The sequence below is a fragment of the Chlorocebus sabaeus genome, chromosome 10 (genome assembly GCF_047675955.1).
Source record: "Chlorocebus sabaeus isolate Y175 chromosome 10, mChlSab1.0.hap1, whole genome shotgun sequence".
Taxonomy (NCBI): Eukaryota; Metazoa; Chordata; class Mammalia; order Primates; family Cercopithecidae; genus Chlorocebus; species Chlorocebus sabaeus.
The window spans coordinates 10,095,282-10,115,586 of NC_132913.1; the positions used below are offsets into that span (position 1 = coordinate 10,095,282).

Sequence of the window (20,305 nt, forward strand, 5' to 3'; positions counted from 1 at the left end):
TTGGATTTCACTTACATGCCTTCAGAGTCTAGTTCCACTCTAGCACTGAGCAGCTGAGCACAATAGAAAGTTGGCTTTGGTTTTTCCTTTCATATTCTTTTTTTTAAATCAGGGAGTGTTATGATTCTGGTTTATAAGACATTCTTGTTATACTTTGGCTGTATAACAAATCTTTGCTCTTAAATAACAGAAGTGTTCGTTGCAGTATAGAAACATACTTGTTTTTAGATCAGTGATGCAAGTATTTTCTAAAATCTCTTGACATTTTTTCCAGTCCATCCTCTCAAGATGGAAGCGTATATTGTCCCCATCAGCTATTACATTTGGCAGTCCACGTACGTGTATTCAATATCTGAGGTGGTTTTGGAGTATTTTGCCAGTAATGTATCTCCATTTTCTCAGATGGAGAAACAAGGGTATTTTCTGAGCTTCACAGCCCGGTTTTTATGAGACCCTGGGCTATCCATGCAATTCTGTCTTGTAGTCTTGGTGTTTTATAACATGAGGATGATTAACTGTATCCGTAGATAATCAGAAAGTTATTTGCTGTTCTCAGGTCAGTGGAGGGATCTTTCCCCCAAGTACTGAGAGTATTGATCTACTTGCTGTAGACGCAGTGTGGAAGACTGGGTCAGTGGCGGTGCTTGGTAGAGCACAGGCAGATCTTTTTGGATTCTCATAGAAAAAGCAGGGATAAAATGTTGGGATCAGTAAAGGAAAGGATAACAGTCCCCACTTTTTCTACCTGCTGGTTTCGAGAATTGGATATGTGTGAAGCATCTGCACGCTTACTTGGAGTAGGTAGGCTGTCTGGTTATGTCAACCCTTATGGCTTCTCTTGGTGAAGATGGCCAGCCTGGGAGCAGTGAGCCCTCTTCCTTTTCATTAGGTAAGTTCATGGACTTCAGTGACCGACATGGTTATTCTGTTTGTTAATCCAAATTAAATTACCTTTCTAAGAAACAAGTGCGTATGAATACAACTTTGGTTTTTTGGCCTCTTGTTGAGAAGTTTGCTAAACTCATAAAAACTAATTGTTTCTAAAAGGCGTTTGATCTTGTATTTTCTGATGCCAGTTTGTTGTTCGGAAAGATTTCTTTTCACTTCTTACATTTAGGTGTAATTTCACCTTCATACTGAAATTCACAGCTTTCTGAGGCATTGAGCATAATCACATTTTACCCAAACCCTCCCCTGTTGGCATGTCAGTCAGTGAGACCTCAGCATGGATAGGTGGCTCAGTCATCAGAACTCCCCAGCGTGAATGATGTTGTAATTACATTAACCAAATGTGACTGACATTTTGTGAGTTTTTCTGTCTTCATTAAACTTGTTCACCTTCTCTGAAACCCTTCATGCTGCACGCTAGCACGGAGCAGCCGTATCCCTCGACCCAGCATGAGTCAGGGGTGCAGCCGCGATACCAGCCGTGAGAGCAGCCGAGATACAAGCCCTGCTCGGGGCTTTCCTCCACTTGGTGAGTACACGTAGGCGCTGGCTGAGGAGCAAAGAGTTCCTTACCCTGCTTGTCCAAGACACTGCTAGGTGGAATGACCTGCTTTTCCTCCTCTACTGTCCTTGTGATCCTTTCTTCTTTCTTTCCTCTTCCTTAGTTACCCCGTTGTCCCCCTCTGCATGCTTGAATTCTGGCAACTTCGAATTTTTATATATTAGAGGAAAAAAACACCACTTCACTCTGTACTGTTGTCATTGATGACCACTTGCTCTCAGCAAGCCCATCTGTGTTGTCATTTCTAACCGAAGGCAAATCTCAGCTGAAGTTCGTTGCTGCTTAAAAATAAAGTTAATCCAAAGTTTATTCTGAGTCATTGACTTTTTACAGTTTATCTTTAATTCTACTACAGATCAGTCTGTGTGTAATTTAATTCAAAGAAGGAACTAAAGTACAATTGCAATAATGTTTAGAAAAGTAAATGAGTTTTCTTTTTAGTGTTAATAGTCCTGCCTTCTAAAATGGACACATAATAAACCCTTTTTAGTTAGTATAAACTGTTGATCCCCAAAAGACATCTGTCAGCACATACTTTTGTGAAAAGGAATATTTTGTATTCTTCAATAATTATTTTTGGCTGCTTGCCATGTTAAGTGCTGTACAGATGTCCCTTTTCCTCTTGATAAGCATAAACGTAGAAATCATTTTGTAATCATTAGACCTAGACCTGAAATTATATGGATCGTTGGACTCCAGCAGTCTGTTAATTTTAACTATGTATTTATATAACTGGTCTTCTGAAAACTATACATGTCACTACGAAAGAGGGATGTTAAAAGCATAAGGTCTTAATATTTGCCTCTACCTAGCTCGTTCTAAAAATGTTATTCACTTCTTCTGATCTTTTTTCCCTAATCAGTATCGATAATCAAAATCTAGATACATTTCTTTATGACCCATTGTCCTTAATGAGATTCTGAAAAAGAACAGGCAACCACATGCCAAAGCCCTGCTAGACGGTCCCCGTGATTTAGCGAGGCAATACCTGTTGTGAGGTGTTCCACCTTATTAGCATGAGCCCCTGAGTGGGGCAGCTTACCTATTGCATGTCACCTATTCCACAGCAGTCTGAAGCGTTACAGCAGAATTCTCAATAGTCAGAGGTGGCAATGATGTTTTTTTTTTTTTTTTTCCTGAATGAACTGGTGATTTTTCCTTTTAAATTAAGGCTGTGTATCTTTGCATCCTTGCTCACTATTTGAACTTCTGAACAACCTATTTATGAGTGAACAATTCAGTCCTTTATTCGTTATTTTGTCTCTTAGAAGCAATTCAGTGTTTTCCTTTCAAATATGTACTGTTATTTTTGATACTGTCCGTGGAAGCATCCTTTGGTATCTGGCACGTGGAGCAGGCGAGGTGTGCTGAATTCTTGAGATCCTAATTGAACTCTGAGTGGTTGAGTGAATCTTGTCTGTTTTGTGCATTGTTTGATTAAGTGGATCTGCTTAGCTGTCTTGGTGACAACCCAGAATGTTGAAATGTGTAATTGCCACTACCAAGGCAGAAGGTGTGGGTCCTCACAGACTCTAGCATCAGCACGTGTCTTCTGTTGTGGTCAGTGCAGTAGTTAAGTTCTTCGAGCTAAATTTTTGTATCATGCCTTTCCCCTCCTTAGGTTAAACCTAACCCTAAAACTTATGTCCGGCAAGAACAACAGCATTGCTCATGTGTACGCACACCATTTGGAGCAGTCAACAAGCATACTGCTGTGTGGTCCCTGTTCATCCTCTGGGACAGGTATCATCATCATCAGAGTCTTAGGGAGAATAAGCCACTTTCTCAGGATCACACAGCTAAATGGTGGAGCCAGGGTTTGAATTCAGATTTGACTTCAAGCCTGCCTCATTTGGAAGTAGTTTGGATAATTCAGTGTTTTTCATCTGTTCCTTGAAAATATATTAAATGCTCGTTCTGAGGCTTCTTGATGGGAGGGTGATTAGAAGATGTTTCTGAATCATTTATTTCCAGGCTTGGGGTTAGGACCTGGGAACTCAAAGATACATTCCAGAAGGTTGTTGTCCTCAGGGGAGCTTACTACACATCCTCTGAAGGTTCCTTCTTTAGCTCATTAATTTTAATAATCTCTTCCCACCCCTTTTGGAAATTAGCAAGATCGTGTGTCAGTGCTTCTTTGAATCCACTTATATAGCCAACTCTTTAACAACAACAACAAAAAAGAGTAAAAGTACTTATATTCTAGTGAATATATATTTTTAAGTTTGCATTTTTATTGTTTTGGACCATTTTGATGGTATGAATGTATATGGTTATGGTGAGAATTTTTGATTAAGGGAAATAAGGGCTCTGGGGCTGCTGTAAATTAGGCTCTCACATAAGTGGGTCTGCCTTGGATTCCAGTGTTGGGTGTTAACTTGTGAATGTGATAGAGTACTCATGGCATGACAGATTTTTTTTAGAATATTCTTTTGAAACTGAACCAAAGGACCACTTGGTAAGGAACCTGCATATCAGGTACTGCTTAAAAACTGTTTCAGTCTGAACTATCAAGATAGTGATGTGCTTATACAAAAATGTATAGTTTGCTTCAGTCTTAACACAAGATATTTTACCAACTTCCTTTTTTAGGGAAAAGTGATAATTTTATAATATTCTTTGCCAATTTAGTTTTAATTTTTGTGAATCTTGAGAAAGGGATATTTTCCTTTTTTTGCAAACTGGTAAAAATTGCCAGGTAATCTTTGCTATTTAATACTACATGTGCCATAGGGATGCACATTTTATAAAGTAACATGGACCTTAAAAATTATATTAAAGAATTTGAGATATTGATATTTTTTGACTGCATGTGAGAGCATTAACATGTACAGAATAGTAGTATGGATAAAATGTAGCACTGCTCACTATTATTTTGTTAAACCTATAAATTTTCTGTGGTGTAATCACTGTGAATTTTTCAGAGTAATGAATGGAAGCATATTATCTTTTGTTTTTTCCTGAGGTTAAGGAAAAGCCATATGTTGCATGGAACTGTAGTCAATAAGTTAATGTTTTGAACCAAGTCTTTATCTCATAATTATTTCTAAAAGTTATTTTCTCTCCACGTGAGGAAAGAATTTAGCATGTATTTCCTCAGGTTGATGAAGTAATATGCTCATTAGGAATACTTGTTAATAAAATGGTACTATAATAATGTCAGATCGTAAATTAGAGGTTGCTCTTAACTGTTACTGCCACCACCAGCACCACCAACGCTACTAACCATTATTTAAGTGCTTTATAGCCTCTTTTAATCCTCTCAGTAACTCCCAAGAGGTAGGTACCATTAATCATTATTAGCACCATTTTACAGATAAGATACTGAGACACAGATAGATTTAGTACTTTGCCCAAGGTCAGTCCTATGGCTAGTTGTGATCCAACCAGGGTTTACAGCTGCATTACTGAGGTGGTACTCATAACCAGTATACTGTAATTGCTTCTCCAGGAAAAATCATTAAACTTAATACAACCAAATTCCAACAATTACACAAGTACTAATAAGTAGGATATGGTCAGGCGTGGTGGCTCACGCCTGTAATTCCAGCACTTTGGAAGGCTGAGGTGGGCAGATTGCTTGAGCCCAGGAGTTCGAGACCAGCCGGGCAACATAGGGAGACCTCGTCTCTACAAAAAAAATAAAATAAAATAAAATAAATAAAAAGCCGGGTGTGCTGGCACATCCCTGTAGTCCCTGCTACTTAGGAGGCTGAGGCAGGCAGATCTGCTTGATCCTGAGCCATGATTGCGCCATTGCGCGTCAGCCTGGGCAACAGAGTGAGACCTTGTCTGAAAATAATAGTAATAATAATAATTAGGATATTCATGCAACAGAACAACAAACATTTTGACTGGGGAAAATGGAATTCCAACTGTTGAATCCCCTTCCTGTGATTTCATTTTATTTCCGTTGAAGTAACATTATGAACTTCTATGCTTGTTTTTGGTGCATGGTTGCATATGCATCACGTACTGATAAAACATCTCGTGAGCTGAGTTAACAGTCCGTCTTACTGCCGTTCCACTCTGGGATGTAGACGGTGCTCTGTGACTCCTGCTGTTCTTCATGTTGCATATTTCCATACTGGCTGATAGAGGCTTCATGGCGTGAAAATAACCCTGGAGTCCGAGTTGGTTGATGCATAGTTTGGAGCACCTTTAAGAGTGCCTTTGTTGTGCCTGTGTGTTAATAGCTGTGCGAGAGCCAGCTGGCCACCGTGAAGTTTGGGGACTGGCACTTGCTGTCCATTCATATCCAGCACCATTTCTTCTCATGAGAAAACATGGCCTTGTTGGTAGCAGTCCCTGCATTTCCTTTGGACTGTGGCGTTTTCTGTCTCTGGTACTTCTGTGTTAATCCTGTGGGTGTTGCCATTCCTTTTACCTGCAGCCTCTCGACGTCATTCCAGGTCCACTAGTGCTCTCTCCACTGCTGAATCTGTTGGGCAGTCAGGTGAACAAGTGCTAACTGCATGACTTGGCTTCTTCATATGTTCTAGTTTCACACCCATGTTAACATTTGTTTTCATCTGTGTCGGCTAGCACTTGGCATGTATGCACCTCATATTTTTTTCCCCAATGTGCTTTAATTTTTTTAAGTTATTGAATGTTTATAGTTCTGTTAATAGGCTGTAGATGCTTTATAGCCTGTTTGACAACATCATTTCTCCAGTATTCATATTTACGTTAAAACAAAAAACAGGGGAGTAATTCCCTTCCTGCCACTCTGTCCCCAGGAAAATAACCAAAATTAGGTATTATTTAGGGTTCCTGTGGGGCAAGGGGGCATGGATATCACTCAACAGATTCCCTTCCAAAGTCTTTACTCCGAATAAACTGCCAAATATTAATGCTAGTTATTAATGTCAAGTTCACATTTTTTAAGGTACCATTTAGTTAACAGTGTTGCAAATTATAGCATACATAATTTCATATGTATGAAAATAAGTGTATTGTTCTCAAAGTTTTATAGAAACACAAGATCAGGATTCAGGTAATCAAGTCAGGCCAGAGGTATCCTTTGCAGCCTGCAAACCCCAAACCTGCTCTCTCAGTTCTGTTTAGCAATACTCAACATCCACTGGTTAGCCACAGTGGCAAAAAGTAAGCATACAGTAATATATCAGTTTGTTAGATTTCATGCTAACAGTCCCTAATGACTACAGTTTTCTCAATTGAGTAAGGTAGAATCTATGAATTTGCAGACCATTGATGGTGACAATTGTTACCAATTCACTGAGTCCGGTATTTTCTCTTTTTTTCCTCTAAATGAAGCCCCCTATACTTTGTTTTTGTTTTTTGGTTTTTGGGTTTTGAAACAGGGTCTCACTTGTTACCCAGGCTTGGAGTGTAGTAGCGTGATCTCGGGCCACTGCAACCTCTGCTACCTGGGCCCAAGCGGTCCTCCCACCTCACTCCCCAAGTAGCTGGGACTACAGGTGCGTGCCACCACACCCAGCTAGTTTCTGTTGTTTTTGTAGAGACGGGATTTCACCGTGTTGCCCAGGCTGGTCTCAAAACTCCTGGGCTCAAGCGATTTACCCACCTTGGCCTCCCAAAGTGCTGGGATTACAGGCAAAGCCACCATGCCCTGCCTCCTGTATATTCTGATTATGTACATTTCCCTGAAGATTAGGGGCCAGACTGAGAGCACAGTCATATGTATTCATCTCTTGAAAAAAAATGAACTTTTAAGAGTATCAGAGCATTGAGAATATGGAACAGATTTTGCTCTGGTGAAAACACAAAGCTTATAGTTTTGCTTAGATCTGGATAAACATTTCCCTTTAAGATTTGAAATTCAAATTGTCTATGATATATATCAAATGATCTGTAGTCACTGTGTATGGCAAAGCTGTATGCATCTTGGAAGCACAGAATAATTGCATTGTTCTTACAGTTTTAATTTTGTGTCTGAAAAAATCTGTATTCTCCCTGGAGCAAGAATTGCTGGCATGAGATTTTTTTTTTTTTTTTAAATTTTGTAGACTTCGTTTTATTTAAGTTTATGCTGGGTAATTTTTTAATGGCTTATAATTGAATTACTTTCATTCTGTTACTCATAAATTTCCTACTATCTACCCTTTTTTAATGAAAAAAAAACTTGAACAAAGATCGTCTATAAAACTATATGTGCACAATAAATCTCACATTTACACTTGTTTCATATTTCAACTGATAAATATAGATATATGTAACTTTTAATGGCCTGTTTTAGTTTATATGGCACATTACCTTTTAAACATAATGACTAAGATGACAGTTGGAATGACCAGCAAATGCATTAAAAAAGGGGATAGTATAACATACAGTTTTTGTTTCTTTTAAAAAATTCATGACTGTATAACTATTGATAAGCAGTGTTTAAATTTTTCTCCCTTTCTATGGTGGTGGAAGGTATAATGTTTTGAAATTGACATTTTTAAAAAGCTAAATAACAATTCGCTTTTTAAGTTCACCAGTTTTGTAGGCACTGTCTTGTTACATATCTAAAATTTTAAATACGTTGTTTTATAGGAAAGATCAATTCATGTAAAATTAGCTTCCCTTTTATTCTAGATGCTTCTAGAATGTGGCTAACATAGAGATTTTCCTTGTCCAATGTCTTATTTGTTAACACGGAGAAAATAGAAAATATTTTATCGTAACATTTTTCTTCCAAAGGTTTTTATATGTTAGACTTTTAAATAAGAAATTTTTTACTGGTAGATAATGTATAACACACTTAATGAAGATACGACTTACACTGTCTTTCTCCTAGTATAGTTTTAATCTCCAGCACTTCCTAAGGAAGGTTGGTCAGCTAATTTAATGGGACTTTAAAAAGTCAGTTTTCATTTCCATGTTCACAAATAAACTTAAAATTATTGTTTGAACTACTAAATTTGTTTTAAATTCTTTGGATTCTTTCTGTTATTTTGTTTATCTGTATAAAGATTACCATTCTAAATTATTTGAGGAACCCAAGTAAAACTTATATTATCTAAATTTTTAATGTTCATCAGTGAAAGTGCAAGATTTTTGGTGATTATTAATTTTAATAAATTGATTTTTAAGTAATTTTTGTTGACACAAGTATCATGACAAACAAATATCTAAAATGAGTTTAGCAATAAACAGTAGTGACACTAATAAAAATTTGCACAGAAATCAATTTGTTTCAAATTTTAATTTTTTACCACACATTGCATTAGAACTCTTATGAAACCATGAAGCTTTCTAATTAGTTTGACCAAATATCAAGGCCACTTGCCTCTATAGGGAAAGCTAAATAGATTAAAAGATTCAACTCATAGCCCAGCTCCCATAAGTTCCCCCTTCCCTCTCATATCTCAGAAACTTTTCAATACTAAAATATCATGTTTGAACAATTTTGAGTGACAGTGCTTTGTGGCACAATAGCATTAAATGTGAACAGCTTAACCTCTACCACTGGTAAAGTCAAGTGTAGTTAAAATTGGCTAGAGATTTTTCAGTGCTTCTGTCTACTTGGTGGGAAGAGGTGGTAGTCCTTGCAAGGAATTGAGATAATTTCAATTAAAGTGACACATGTTTTGCTTTTGTTTTTTAAATAGATCGATTTGGGCTTGGCCAGCCAGGAAGAATACCTGGTTCTGTGAATGCCATGAGAGTTCTGAGCACAAGTACAGATCTTGAAGCTGCTGTTGCCGATGCTTTGGTAAGAGGCACAGTATGTATGTAAACAGAGTCTGTTTGAAATACTCATCTGCATTTCTCTCTGTCTTAACAGGAAATGGCCCCCAAATCAGGTTATTAAATCCTCTTTGACACTCTTTAAAATTGTGTAACTGTTGGGTAAATTTATATTGTTATTGTTTGCTCCTTAAACTTTTATCTCTGCACACATATAAGTGAAAATGGACTTTACAGAAAATATTAGCGTCAAGTATTTCTTATCGGTGCTCTTCAGTATCAAGGAGCTTTTGATGACACTGGACCTCTCAGATGTCACTGGGCTTCTTTTTTTCTTTTTAACCATGTTTTTTTTTTTTGTTTTTGTTTTTTTCCCCTGGCACTTCCTTTTTTCCATTCTGTTGCTTCTATTGCTTTACAGACTTTGATGGCATAACCTAGACGTTTTATTATAATAATAGGTAATAGAGTTTGAGGTTTGAAAATCTTGCGTTTATTCTATTATCTTGTCCGTTTGATTTTATGTTGTTTTTCCTAAATCTTTGAGGATGTGAAGCAATGGTGGAGTATGTTTTTGCATCATTATAGTGTAATATCTGAAAACCATAAATGATCATGAATCCTTTAATTTTTTTGGTTATACCAAAAAGTTCCTTGGTAGAATCAGCTTGTGGTCAAATTGCTTTTTAAAGATGCGTTTCAGCTAGTCACACAGTCTCTTGCATATTCCGGTTTATGTGCTCAGCATTTGAAATGGATGTTCTTTAGAACTGTCTGATCACTGGCCTTGCTCTTGCTGTTTTAAGATTTATTCTCTTGTAAAGGAAAAAAGTATGTAATATCCTGCTTTCAGATTCTTAAGTCAGCCATGTTTTGTCAGATCAACATTTTACAGTTTATGGCTATGGTAATTCCAGTTTTCATTCCTTCTTGTCTCGCCCTCATTTATTCCTGCTCAGTCAGGTTCTTTGACAAGTATCTGTGAGCAAGCAGTTTGCTGCTCTCATGATGCTTTTCCTGTAGGCAAGCTGCCTGGCCATGTGTATTCCTCAACCTTATGTATAGAAAGACTTTTTTCTGGCAGGTGCTAGAGTTCAGGGTAATTGCTCTAACTATGGCTTTAAGAGTCAAGAGCTGGAACAGAATTCTCTGAAACTGTTTGTCCTTCCAAGTTGCAGCATTTAGAAATCTGTATCTTATTCGTTCAGAGACCCTGGGAAGTGGAGGTCAAAGGGGTGGGAAATGATGGATGTGAAGCCCTTAGTTGAGACTTCCACTTAAGTCAGGGGAATTTCTTAGTTCTTTAAAGAACTGCATAAGGGACTGTGTGCAAAGTTCTAGGAGACAGAATAGGACTTGAGAGTTTGAGCTTTGGCTTGACTTGACTTAAGCTTTTCTCTGAGCTCTGGCTCCCATTAGATTCATACTGCCCTTGTTACTTTTTGTCCAAACTGTTTAGTCTCTCCAAGTGACCCTGCTTCTGAAGAGAAAACACAGAAATGGTACAGAATCTTTGCCTCACTGAATAGACACCACGGTGCCAGACAGAATGTCTCAGAGGAATAGATAGAATTAATGGTGACCTTAGAGATTTGCCTTACTGGTATGGGAAAAGTTTTAGCAAAGAATTGCAGCAAGTTAGCAGAAGGTCTTCTGAGACATGGCGGAGGGTTAGGAAATGCCATTTTGAAAGCATTCTTTATTATTATTCGCTTGATATGAAACGCTTGCTAACCTGTGTTTTTGGTTTGCTAAGATATGTTTTGCTGTACACTTTTGTTGCAAGAACAGTCCCTACATATGCTTCTGACATAATTCTCTATGCTTTTTCCCCATCCTTCAATATTTTCCTGCCTACAGCTGTTAGGAGACTCCAGGAGCAAGGTACCAGTGCTTTAACTTTTGTTTTACAACTTTATTTCTTCTGTTGCAAGTATATTTCTTTCAGAAGCTAGTGAAAACCAAAAAATATAGTATAGAAATTCTGATCTGAAAAATGATTTTGTTGAATCATAACAGTGATTCACCATCATTGTTGTCTTTATTCATGGTGGAGTCAGTCACCTTTCATGTACATCTGTTTTAGTATTTATTTCGAATGTCAAGCTCTGCTGCTTCGCCTAGTAGTGTTTCATTTTATTAACTCAATTTGTGCCTATTCTTACGTTGTCATGATTTCATGAATGGATTTATCAACATTTTTCTTATTTTAGGAATCTGGTTTTTGTGTGACCATATAATTTATTATCCAAACAAAAATGCTTTTGAGATTAAAAGGGAGATGCTATTAATAATTATGACAATAGGCTTAAGGCAGAACAGTCCTGAGCAAGTTGGATTAATAATAATATGCCATATTATTAGAGAAGTGTATTTGTATGGTTTAAGCCAATAGCTGTTTGTTTTACTTCTATCAATTTTATATAGTTGCTGCTATATCATATTTATGGGTATAGCAGTTTTGTGTTCAGGGTCAGAGAAATGAATAAAGTGGGTATTATAGTCTACTTTCAGAGAAGCCTATTTGTGTTTCAAAACCCTAAGTCTTTAATAAAAGTGGCCAGGAGTTAGAAACCAGCCTGGGCAACAGAGGGAGATGACTTAGGAATCCTTTTACATGGGCTGCTTCTGCCACTGACATTTCAAATTCTGACTTTTTCAGGAAACATAAATATTCACACAAGTTTATCCATAGAGCGTGCTCAAGATATATTGCTTTTGACTGCGGAGGGGCTGTTGGCTGCACGTATTAGCATTGTGCCAGGTGCCCAGCTGAAATATTTAACATATAATTTCATTTAATCCTCACAACAAGCCTGTATGATAGGTATAATTATTGTTGTCTTAAAGACGGGGAAACCGAAGCAAAAGGCCTAGGAGGCTTTCAGAAGTCATGCAGCCCAGTCAGTGTTGGCACCAGGATTGTGATCTGTCTGTCTTCCTGTAAAGTCCACATACTGTACTAGAGGCCACACTCTTTCCTCTCTACTACAGAGTGCTTTGCTTATTAGTTATTTTACCTAATGGAAAACTGCTTTTCTGTTTGTATTTCCATAATCTGTAAGCACAGGAAAAGTGTGTGTGTGCATATGTCTTTCTACACTTAACTCTTTGTTGTAGATTTTGTTTGGTATGACTCACGGTCATTTCACCTTTCTATTTCTTCCTCAATCACTCCCATCCCTCATTGGACCTGTCAGAAGAAGCCTGTGAGGAGGAGATATGAGCCGTATGGGATGTATTCTGACGATGATGCCAACAGTGATGCCTCAAGTGTTTGCTCTGAGCGCTCATACGGCTCCAGGAATGGTGGCATTCCCCATTATCTGCGGCAGACTGAAGATGTAGCAGAAGTTCTCAACCACTGTGCTAGTTCAAACTGGTCAGAAAGGAAAGAAGGGCTTCTGGGCCTGCAGAACTTACTGAAGAGCCAAAGAACACTGAGGTGAGGACCACAGCAAGAATATGAGCTAAGTTGGAATCCCCTGTTGGACTCTTCAGGGGCTTAAAGGGTTTTCCTATAATTAATGGAGTTTTCAAGAGGTCCGCTTGCAGGAACAGGCACTACAGGTACCAAGATGACTAAGAGACAGTCCCTGCCATCCAGAGGCTTTGAAATATCTGGCAAATATCCTTTTTTTCTTTCACTTTTTTTTTTTTTTTTTGAGATGGAATCTCGCTCTGTTGCCTAGGCTGGAGTGCAGTGGCACGATCTCGGCTCACTGCAACCTCTGCCTCCCGGGTTCAAGCGATTCTTCTCCCTCAGCCTCCTGGGTAGCCGCGCCACCACACCTGGCTAATTTTTGTATTTGTAGTAGAGATAGGGTTTCACCATATTGACCAGGCTGGTCTCGAACTCCTGACCTCATAATCTGCCTACCTTTACCTCCCAAAGTGCTGGGAATACTGGCGTGAGCCACCGCGCCCAGCCCATCTGGCAAATATTCTGTAACTTATTAGGCTGATAAAAGATTTAGGGTGGACACAGTGGCTCATACCTGTAATCCCAGCACTTTGAGAGGCCAGGGCAGGAGGAGCACTTGAGTCCAGGAGTTTGAGACCAGCCTGGGCAACAAAGGGAGACCCCATCTCTACAAAAAGGTTAAAACGTTAGCCAGATGTGGTGACATGCATCTGTAATCCCAGATACTTCGGAGGCTGAGGCAGGAGGATCACATGATCCCAGAGTTGGAGATTGCAGTGCATTATGATTACACCAGTGCGTTCCAGCCTGGGTGGCAGAGCAAAACCCCGTCTCAAAAAAAAAAAACAAAAACAAAAAAAGACCTCATGTTTGGTTCCCTTCTGTTTCATATTTGTCCAGTAGATGTTATTTGAGAAATATCTGTGTACAGTATGCAATTCAGGTTTAAAATAAATAAATAAAACAACCCTGCAGGTTAGTATGGTTCATTATACTTTAGAGTCCTAGATAGGATGTTATCAGTCTTAGTCTGGAAAATTTTGATGCGCATGTGCATATATGTAGCTTATAAATGTACATAGCGAGGAGATAACAAAATGGAGCACTCTAGTAACAGCATTGTCTTTTAAATGGATTGTTTTTGCTTTTTTCTTTGTTTCTGTTTCATGAATTTTCTAAAGTAAGTGTGTATTATACATACCGAAAAAGTATGTGGTTATGCCGTATTTTGTCAAATCTAAGGCACCGTACACACACCCTTATTTTTAGCCCTTTAATAAATGTCATGCGTATTAAACCGTGACAGCACAAAAATGTCATTGATTATAAGATGACTCAATTACAGAGATGTGAAAATTAGAGAAAGGAGATGTGAATGGGAACTAAGAAATGGGTGACTTAGAATACATGAAATGCAGTCTACTTTATCCTTTGGATAGTTTTTGTAAGATAAGTTAATGGTCATAGATGGGCATTCCTCTTGGGTTCTGTAAGGCTAAGTGAGCACTGGCTGGTAAGTTGCCCAGCTCTCACTGTGGCTCTTCAGGCCGTCTGACTCCACCCTCCTGTACTCATACCTGCCCCCCATTATTCATCTGTTCATGAAGGCGATATAGGAAGTTTTGTCATGTGCCTTCTGAAACACAGGCATCCTGTGACGCTCTGGTCACCTGTCAGAAACAGAAGATGGTTTGTCACGATTGTTTCTCAAGAATCTGTTTAATCCTGGTGGTCCCACTTTGTAGATTCTTAGTGTTCACCAAGTACCTATTGAATAATTTCTAGGAATCTGTTGATTGGCGTTGGTCTAATCTAGGTTACGTCGTTAACAATATTGAAGGGTCCTTGAACCAACTGTCTCATCCACATAAGAAGGCATTAATCAGGGATGATTTGTGGAAGAGAGGACCCTTCTATCAAACTTCAACCATGGGACTTGGTGATTGTCAAGGATCAGAAAAGACAAAGGGCACCAATGTGAAATGAATGTTTCCTTTGTCCTGGGTACAGTAGAAGGTACAATGTGTTAGCCTTTTTCATCCTCTCAGCAGCCACGTGACATGGTCCTTACCCTGTTTGACCAATAAGGAAAAACCAGGCTTAAAAATAGCAGAGTACTTATTTATTTTATTTATTTATTTTTGAGACTGAGTTTCGCTCTTGTTGCCCAGGCCAAAGTGCAATGGCGTGGTCTCGGCTCACTACAACCTGTGCCTCTGGGTTCAAGCGATTCTCCTGCCTCAGCCTCCTGAGTAGCTGGGATTACAGGCACTCGCCACCATGCCCAGCTGATTTTTGTATTTTTAGTAGAGATGGGGGTTTCACCATGGTGGCCAGGCTGGTCTTGAATTCCTGACCTAAGGTGATCCACCTGCCTTGGCCTCCCAAAGTGCTGGGATTACAGGTATGAGCCACTGCGCCTGGCCCAGAGTACCTTATTTACAGCAGAACTGAGATTAAAATCCAGGTCTGTCTGACCCTGAAACACATGCTGTTTTGTTTTTTGCCTTTTTTGTTTTGTACCTCTCATTACAGTGCAGGATAGACATGCTTTTTAAACTGTATTCCATTGCTTTTCAATCGTGGCATGTGGAAGACACAGCTGGGATAAAATGAAAAAGATTTTGGTGCATGGCTTTGTCACTTCCAGATGTGTCCCCTTGAGTAAATCACTCAGTCTTAGTTTCCTCATCTTAAAATGAGAACCGATCTCTGGTTTTGTATTCCTATTTGATTTAGCTACAAATTAAATAAGAGTTTGTGGAAAAAAACCTTGTTATGTAGATATAAATTATGTAAAGCTTATGTAGTTGACTGATCAGATTACCCAGGTGTAGCAGTGTGCACCTCCCAGCTACTCAGGAGGCTGAAGTGGGAGGAACGCTTGAGCTTGGGAGATCAAGGCTGTAGTGAGCTATGGTCGCACCACTGCACTCCAGCCTGGGTGATAGAGTGAGACCCTGTCTCAAAAATAATGCAAGTAGTCAGTTCATTGAATTCTGTTTTATTTCTTCTAGTCGAGTTGAATTGAAAAGGTTGTGTGAGATCTTCACCCGGATGTTTGCTGACCCTCATAGCAAGGTAGGTCTGGAAGTCATGCCTGCCCTGTCTTTCCCCCTGCACGTCTGTGTGATCTGTGTGATATACTATCCAAGAATGAGAGAGAATTCCCGATAGTGCAGTTCCGACCTTACAGAGTAACACCAGTTTCAGCACTAGTGTATGTTACATCTTTTTAAAACAGAATTCTTGGAAACTTAAATGTGCTTAAAATTTCAAGTTAAATAAGTGTGCTTCAAGTAAGAGTTATCAGGGAGAGAATCAGATGGTCTTTCTTACATTCAGCAAATATTTCTGTATGTCTCCTGTTAGCCAAACAGTGAGGTAGGTGCTAGGGTATAAGATCGTATTATAATATCATGCATTTTTTTAATGTTGTAGTATATAGTGAAGAAAATAAGTGTATAATTATTTTTGTATCCCATGTAGAATATGTCTGTATAGGACAAGATAGAAAAAATGAAAGTATTTAATGGATTTATTGAAAAACCAGATTATTTCTTAAAATAGGATTTTGCTGTTCCCAAGAACTTGCTGAATTGGTGATCACTTAGCTGGTGCCCACACCTCCTGAGGGCCATAGGGAACACTAAGCCTGAGGAATGCTTTTTCTGAGGAGAGAGTCCCAGCTGAGGGGGAAATGCCCATGCGTATGGGACAGAACACTTTCCAGGGGTGGTGGAAAAGGGGTGAGAGAAGGACTCTTTAGAGAAATTTACTTGGGGTCTAGATTTTAAATACTATTGTTTGGGAGGAGGCCCTTAGAGACTATTAAATGCTTTTGGAGGAAGAAAGTGGAAGGCAGGATGAAGATTTAGGGAAAGGGGTAGATAAAGGACAAAAGTAAGGTGTGGAAATGGATAGAACCTTAAATGAGCAGAAGCAAATCTTTAATGCTGACATGCAGGATCAACTAGTTTTCCTAGTAAAGATGGCCTCCTGTGAGTCTTCCTGGAAGAAGGAAACCCGTGGCGGCCAGAGAGCCCAGCCAGTTAGTCATCATCATCTTTCTTTTCCTATCCTTGCTTCCTCATAGGAATTGTCCTTGAAATATCAAACATCCATCCACCCATTCATTCACCCAGTCATTTAACATTTACTGAGTAACTGCTCTGGGGCGGGGATACAGAAAAGAAGATATGGCCCCAGCCTTTTGAGGTGCTCATGAGCGTAAAGGGGAGTGAATGCAAGGGTTCTCCTCCTCTCTCCCCACAGCTCTCCTCACTCAGTGTCATTCTTGAAGCATGTCTTAAACTTTCTGCTATGACCCTCACAGCAAAGTCAACATTAACAATATTAATAAAAATCCACTGGGCACGGTGGCTTACACCTGTAATCCCAGCACTTTGGGAGGCCGAGGCGGGTGGGTCACTTGAGGTCAAGAGTTCGAGACCAGCCTGGCCAACATGGCGAAACCCTGTCTCTACTAAAAATATAAAAATTAGCTGGGTATGGTGGCGTGTGCCTGTAATCCCAGTTATTTGGGGGGCAATCACTTGAACCTGGGAGGCGGAGGTTACAGTGAGCTGAGATCGCACCACTGCACTCCAGCCTGAACAACAGAGTGAGATTCTGTCTCAATAAAAATTCAGGAAAGGCTGAGCTTAAGCCTTTAAAGGCCACATAGATATCCAAAGATAAAATGTATCAAGATTTTTCTCTAAGGTAGTGTTAAAAGCAGTAAGATTTAACGCATAAGCATAATTAGATTGTTAAGATTTAAAACATAAGCACTATTAGATGGTTTAGAACATTGATAAATTTCTGTTACCTGTCACCCCTAGATTGCTGATTCAGAAGCAGAATGTGAGGATAAAGAAGGAAATTTGTTTCCATCAGAAGTCTCTTGTACAGTGAGTTTGGAGGTCTCAGTTTAGTTAATATTTGTTAGCTGCCTGTAAGCTAAGCCAGGAATTCCACAGCTAAATGACCTTTTTCCTGAGCTGTCTCACAGGAGACCCCTGGTGGTGAATAGTTGCTCTACTAGAAATGAGGCGGTATAGGGTTCATGGGCTGTCCAAGTAGAACAAGTTTCGTTAGCAAGGTAGGGATACTCAGTGCTACTTTTCTCTCTGAAATTGGTTCAGAGATATTCCACTATGCACTCTATTTTGCCTTAGCAAAAATCATTACACAACAGCATGAGAATTATGTTAATATCTTTTATTCTAAGCTGTAACCATCTGTTACTTTATGATATCTGAAATTGGTGTACGTCAAAATATCTGACGTGAAAAGCAATAGCTACACACTAGTGAGTAGGTGTTTTTATTGGCTCATTTTATAATAGTATGTGTTGACTGCTAGATAGTGAATAAGAATACTATAGAATTAGGACACAAGGATTTGTTGTTGTTTAAGAAAGAAAAGCCTTCATGATTAAACTCAGGAAAAGTTCATTTCTCTCTGTACTGCTTTTTAAAGACGTATATTGAGGGAGGAGAGAATATTTCATTGGTTTGTAGCCTTTTCAGATTTTCTTAAACGCATGAAAATGATATTAATTCACTGCCAACTAACATGGAATTTGTTTTGTTGCATGACCTCGTTTGCGGTGGAATTCACAACAGAGAGTAAGTTCCATTCCTTTTTCCTTTATCTGTTTTCTGCACTACATTTTCCTTCTGTACTAGGAACAGTTGTTAACAGTGTTAACCTGAGTTACAAGAGTCTGGGCAAAGCACATATGAGCATTTTTAATGTTTTGTAGACTTTGGAGGAAATTGTGAATTCAATATGTGAAGTACTTGGTTTTCATTTGTGTCTAGGTTTTCAGTATGTTTTTGGAGACTCTTGTGGATTTTATAATAATTCATAAGGATGATTTACAAGACTGGCTTTTTGTTCTTCTCACACAATTACTTAAGAAAATGGGAGCAGATTTACTTGGATCTGTGCAAGCAAAAGTTCAAAAGGCTCTAGATGTCACAAGGTAAGTGTTTAAGGGTTAGGTCTGTTTTGATGTTACAGAATACTTGTAGGTGACTTTTTGCCATTCTCTTTTGTTACCTATGGCCTTTGTCACCCACTTGAATATCTCTTTTACTCAGTTCTCACTGTCTGTTGTTGACATACTTGTTGACATGTCTCACCAGTCCATGAAATGAAATACTGTATCTTCCTTGTGTTGATATTACTTTTGTGAGTATTTAAGACATATATAATAAACAAATGTAAAACTTTGGAAATTGATTCTCTTCTCATTAAAAAACATTTAAAGAAAACATTTAGAATATTTGTTTACATTTTTCTGAAGACCTTAGTGTTTTTATTACTTCAACTTACAAGTCATACTACCTTAGTGTTTTAATACTTCAACTTACAAGTCATACTAGAAATTGTTCTATCAGTGTATGATGTAGTTTCCATTGGTCCAGGAAAATTCTCTAAATTGACAGTACATTGGCTCAGAGATTAATAGCACATTTGCAGTAGTTGTGACCCTTCTGGCTGTTATGAGAAAAGAAAAACTGCTGAAACCCAGAAAAGTTAGAAAAGACTACATGCTGCTGCTGTTCAGAAACTGCTTCTCTATCATCTGTGCAATTGTGGGTCCTCAGTATGCAAGTATGAGAATTAAAAGATCTCAGAAGACACTTTGCAGTAATGTCTTGGTTGTGATTTGGTGGAAGATGGATGGGGGGAATGTCAAATTGGTGAGCTTTTTTAAAGAACAAAGGAATAACTTCCAAGTGACTCAGAAAATTATCAGGGCGATAACTTTTATAAGTTACTGTAACCTGGAATATTCTAGTTATCATAGAATTTCAAGATGAAAGGACCTTAAAGATGATGCTCATTATATCAGTGAGAAACAGACACTTTACCTTGACTTTGTGTTAGTGGCTGTTTGGGAACGAAAATCCAGGATTTCTGATGATTGCACTGTTGTCTGTTCTTATTGTTGCAGACTGTCTTGTGGGTGTGTGTCCTCACCTCCTGTTGGGGCAGGGGGGTGGTATGGATAGCACTAGAGCCTTCTCTTCCCTCTCTGGCTCCCTTGATTAGCACAGTAGCATATCCTGCCCTGCCAGCTTCCCTATGCGTGCAGCTGTTACATGACTCTGACTTCAAAGTATGCATCTGTTCCTCTACACCATGATGCCAGCTGTTTTCTTTTGGCCCTTGACCCTGTCAATCTGTGTAATTGCATTGCTATAAAATTCTGTTATCCAGAGAGATTTCCCTTCTGGTTTTTAATGAACTCAAAGTAACGTACTTGCATCTGTTGGTGAGGCCTTAAAAAAAGAATAATAATAAAATAAATAAATAAGAATCAAAGTGACATACTACATTTGCAATAAAGCCTTCAAACTTTGTCATTCCTTTGCATGGCTAAACTTAGTGGAGTTAGGGGGCATTACAGTACACCATTATACCAATGAATTATAAAGGTGTAGCCAAGATTGACTGAGGGGCTAGGCTGATAAGCTGGTATAATCGAGTGGAGTAGATAGGAGGGCTCTTGATGGGCTGGGGCCAGTTGTGACCACATTGGGACATGGGCTCAGTAGTACCACACTTTTCAAGAAATGTGAGAAATGTGGATTTGGGCAACATATTTGAGAATTTTTTAAGATACTGTAAAGGCCAAATAAAACACTTGTGAGCCAGACTTGGCCTATAGGTCACTTAATTTAGGTGAATTTACCATT

At 38.8% G+C, this 20,305-nt stretch overlaps 1 protein-coding gene across 22 annotated transcripts in view; it reads left to right on the plus strand.

Annotated features, from left to right (window-relative positions):
• CLASP1 (cytoplasmic linker associated protein 1) overlaps positions 1-20,305 on the plus strand; it is a 309,125-nt gene that overhangs the window by 227,196 nt on the left and 61,624 nt on the right. For 7 of the 22 annotated variants that reach the window (XM_037988107.2, XM_073019598.1, XM_073019597.1 and 4 more), the window contains 6 exons: positions 1,370-1,477; positions 9,088-9,191; positions 11,027-11,050; positions 12,367-12,611; positions 15,608-15,671; positions 18,419-18,582. In XM_037988107.2, coding sequence (XP_037844035.1) covers positions 1,370-1,477; positions 9,088-9,191; positions 11,027-11,050; positions 12,367-12,611; positions 15,608-15,671; positions 18,419-18,582 — 709 coding nt within the window. The remainder of the gene's footprint in view (positions 1-1,369; positions 1,478-9,087; positions 9,192-11,026; positions 11,051-12,366; positions 12,612-15,607; positions 15,672-18,418; positions 18,583-20,305) is intronic. The other 15 variants (XM_073019602.1, XM_073019605.1, XM_037988112.2 and 12 more) reach the window with 6 other exon arrangements.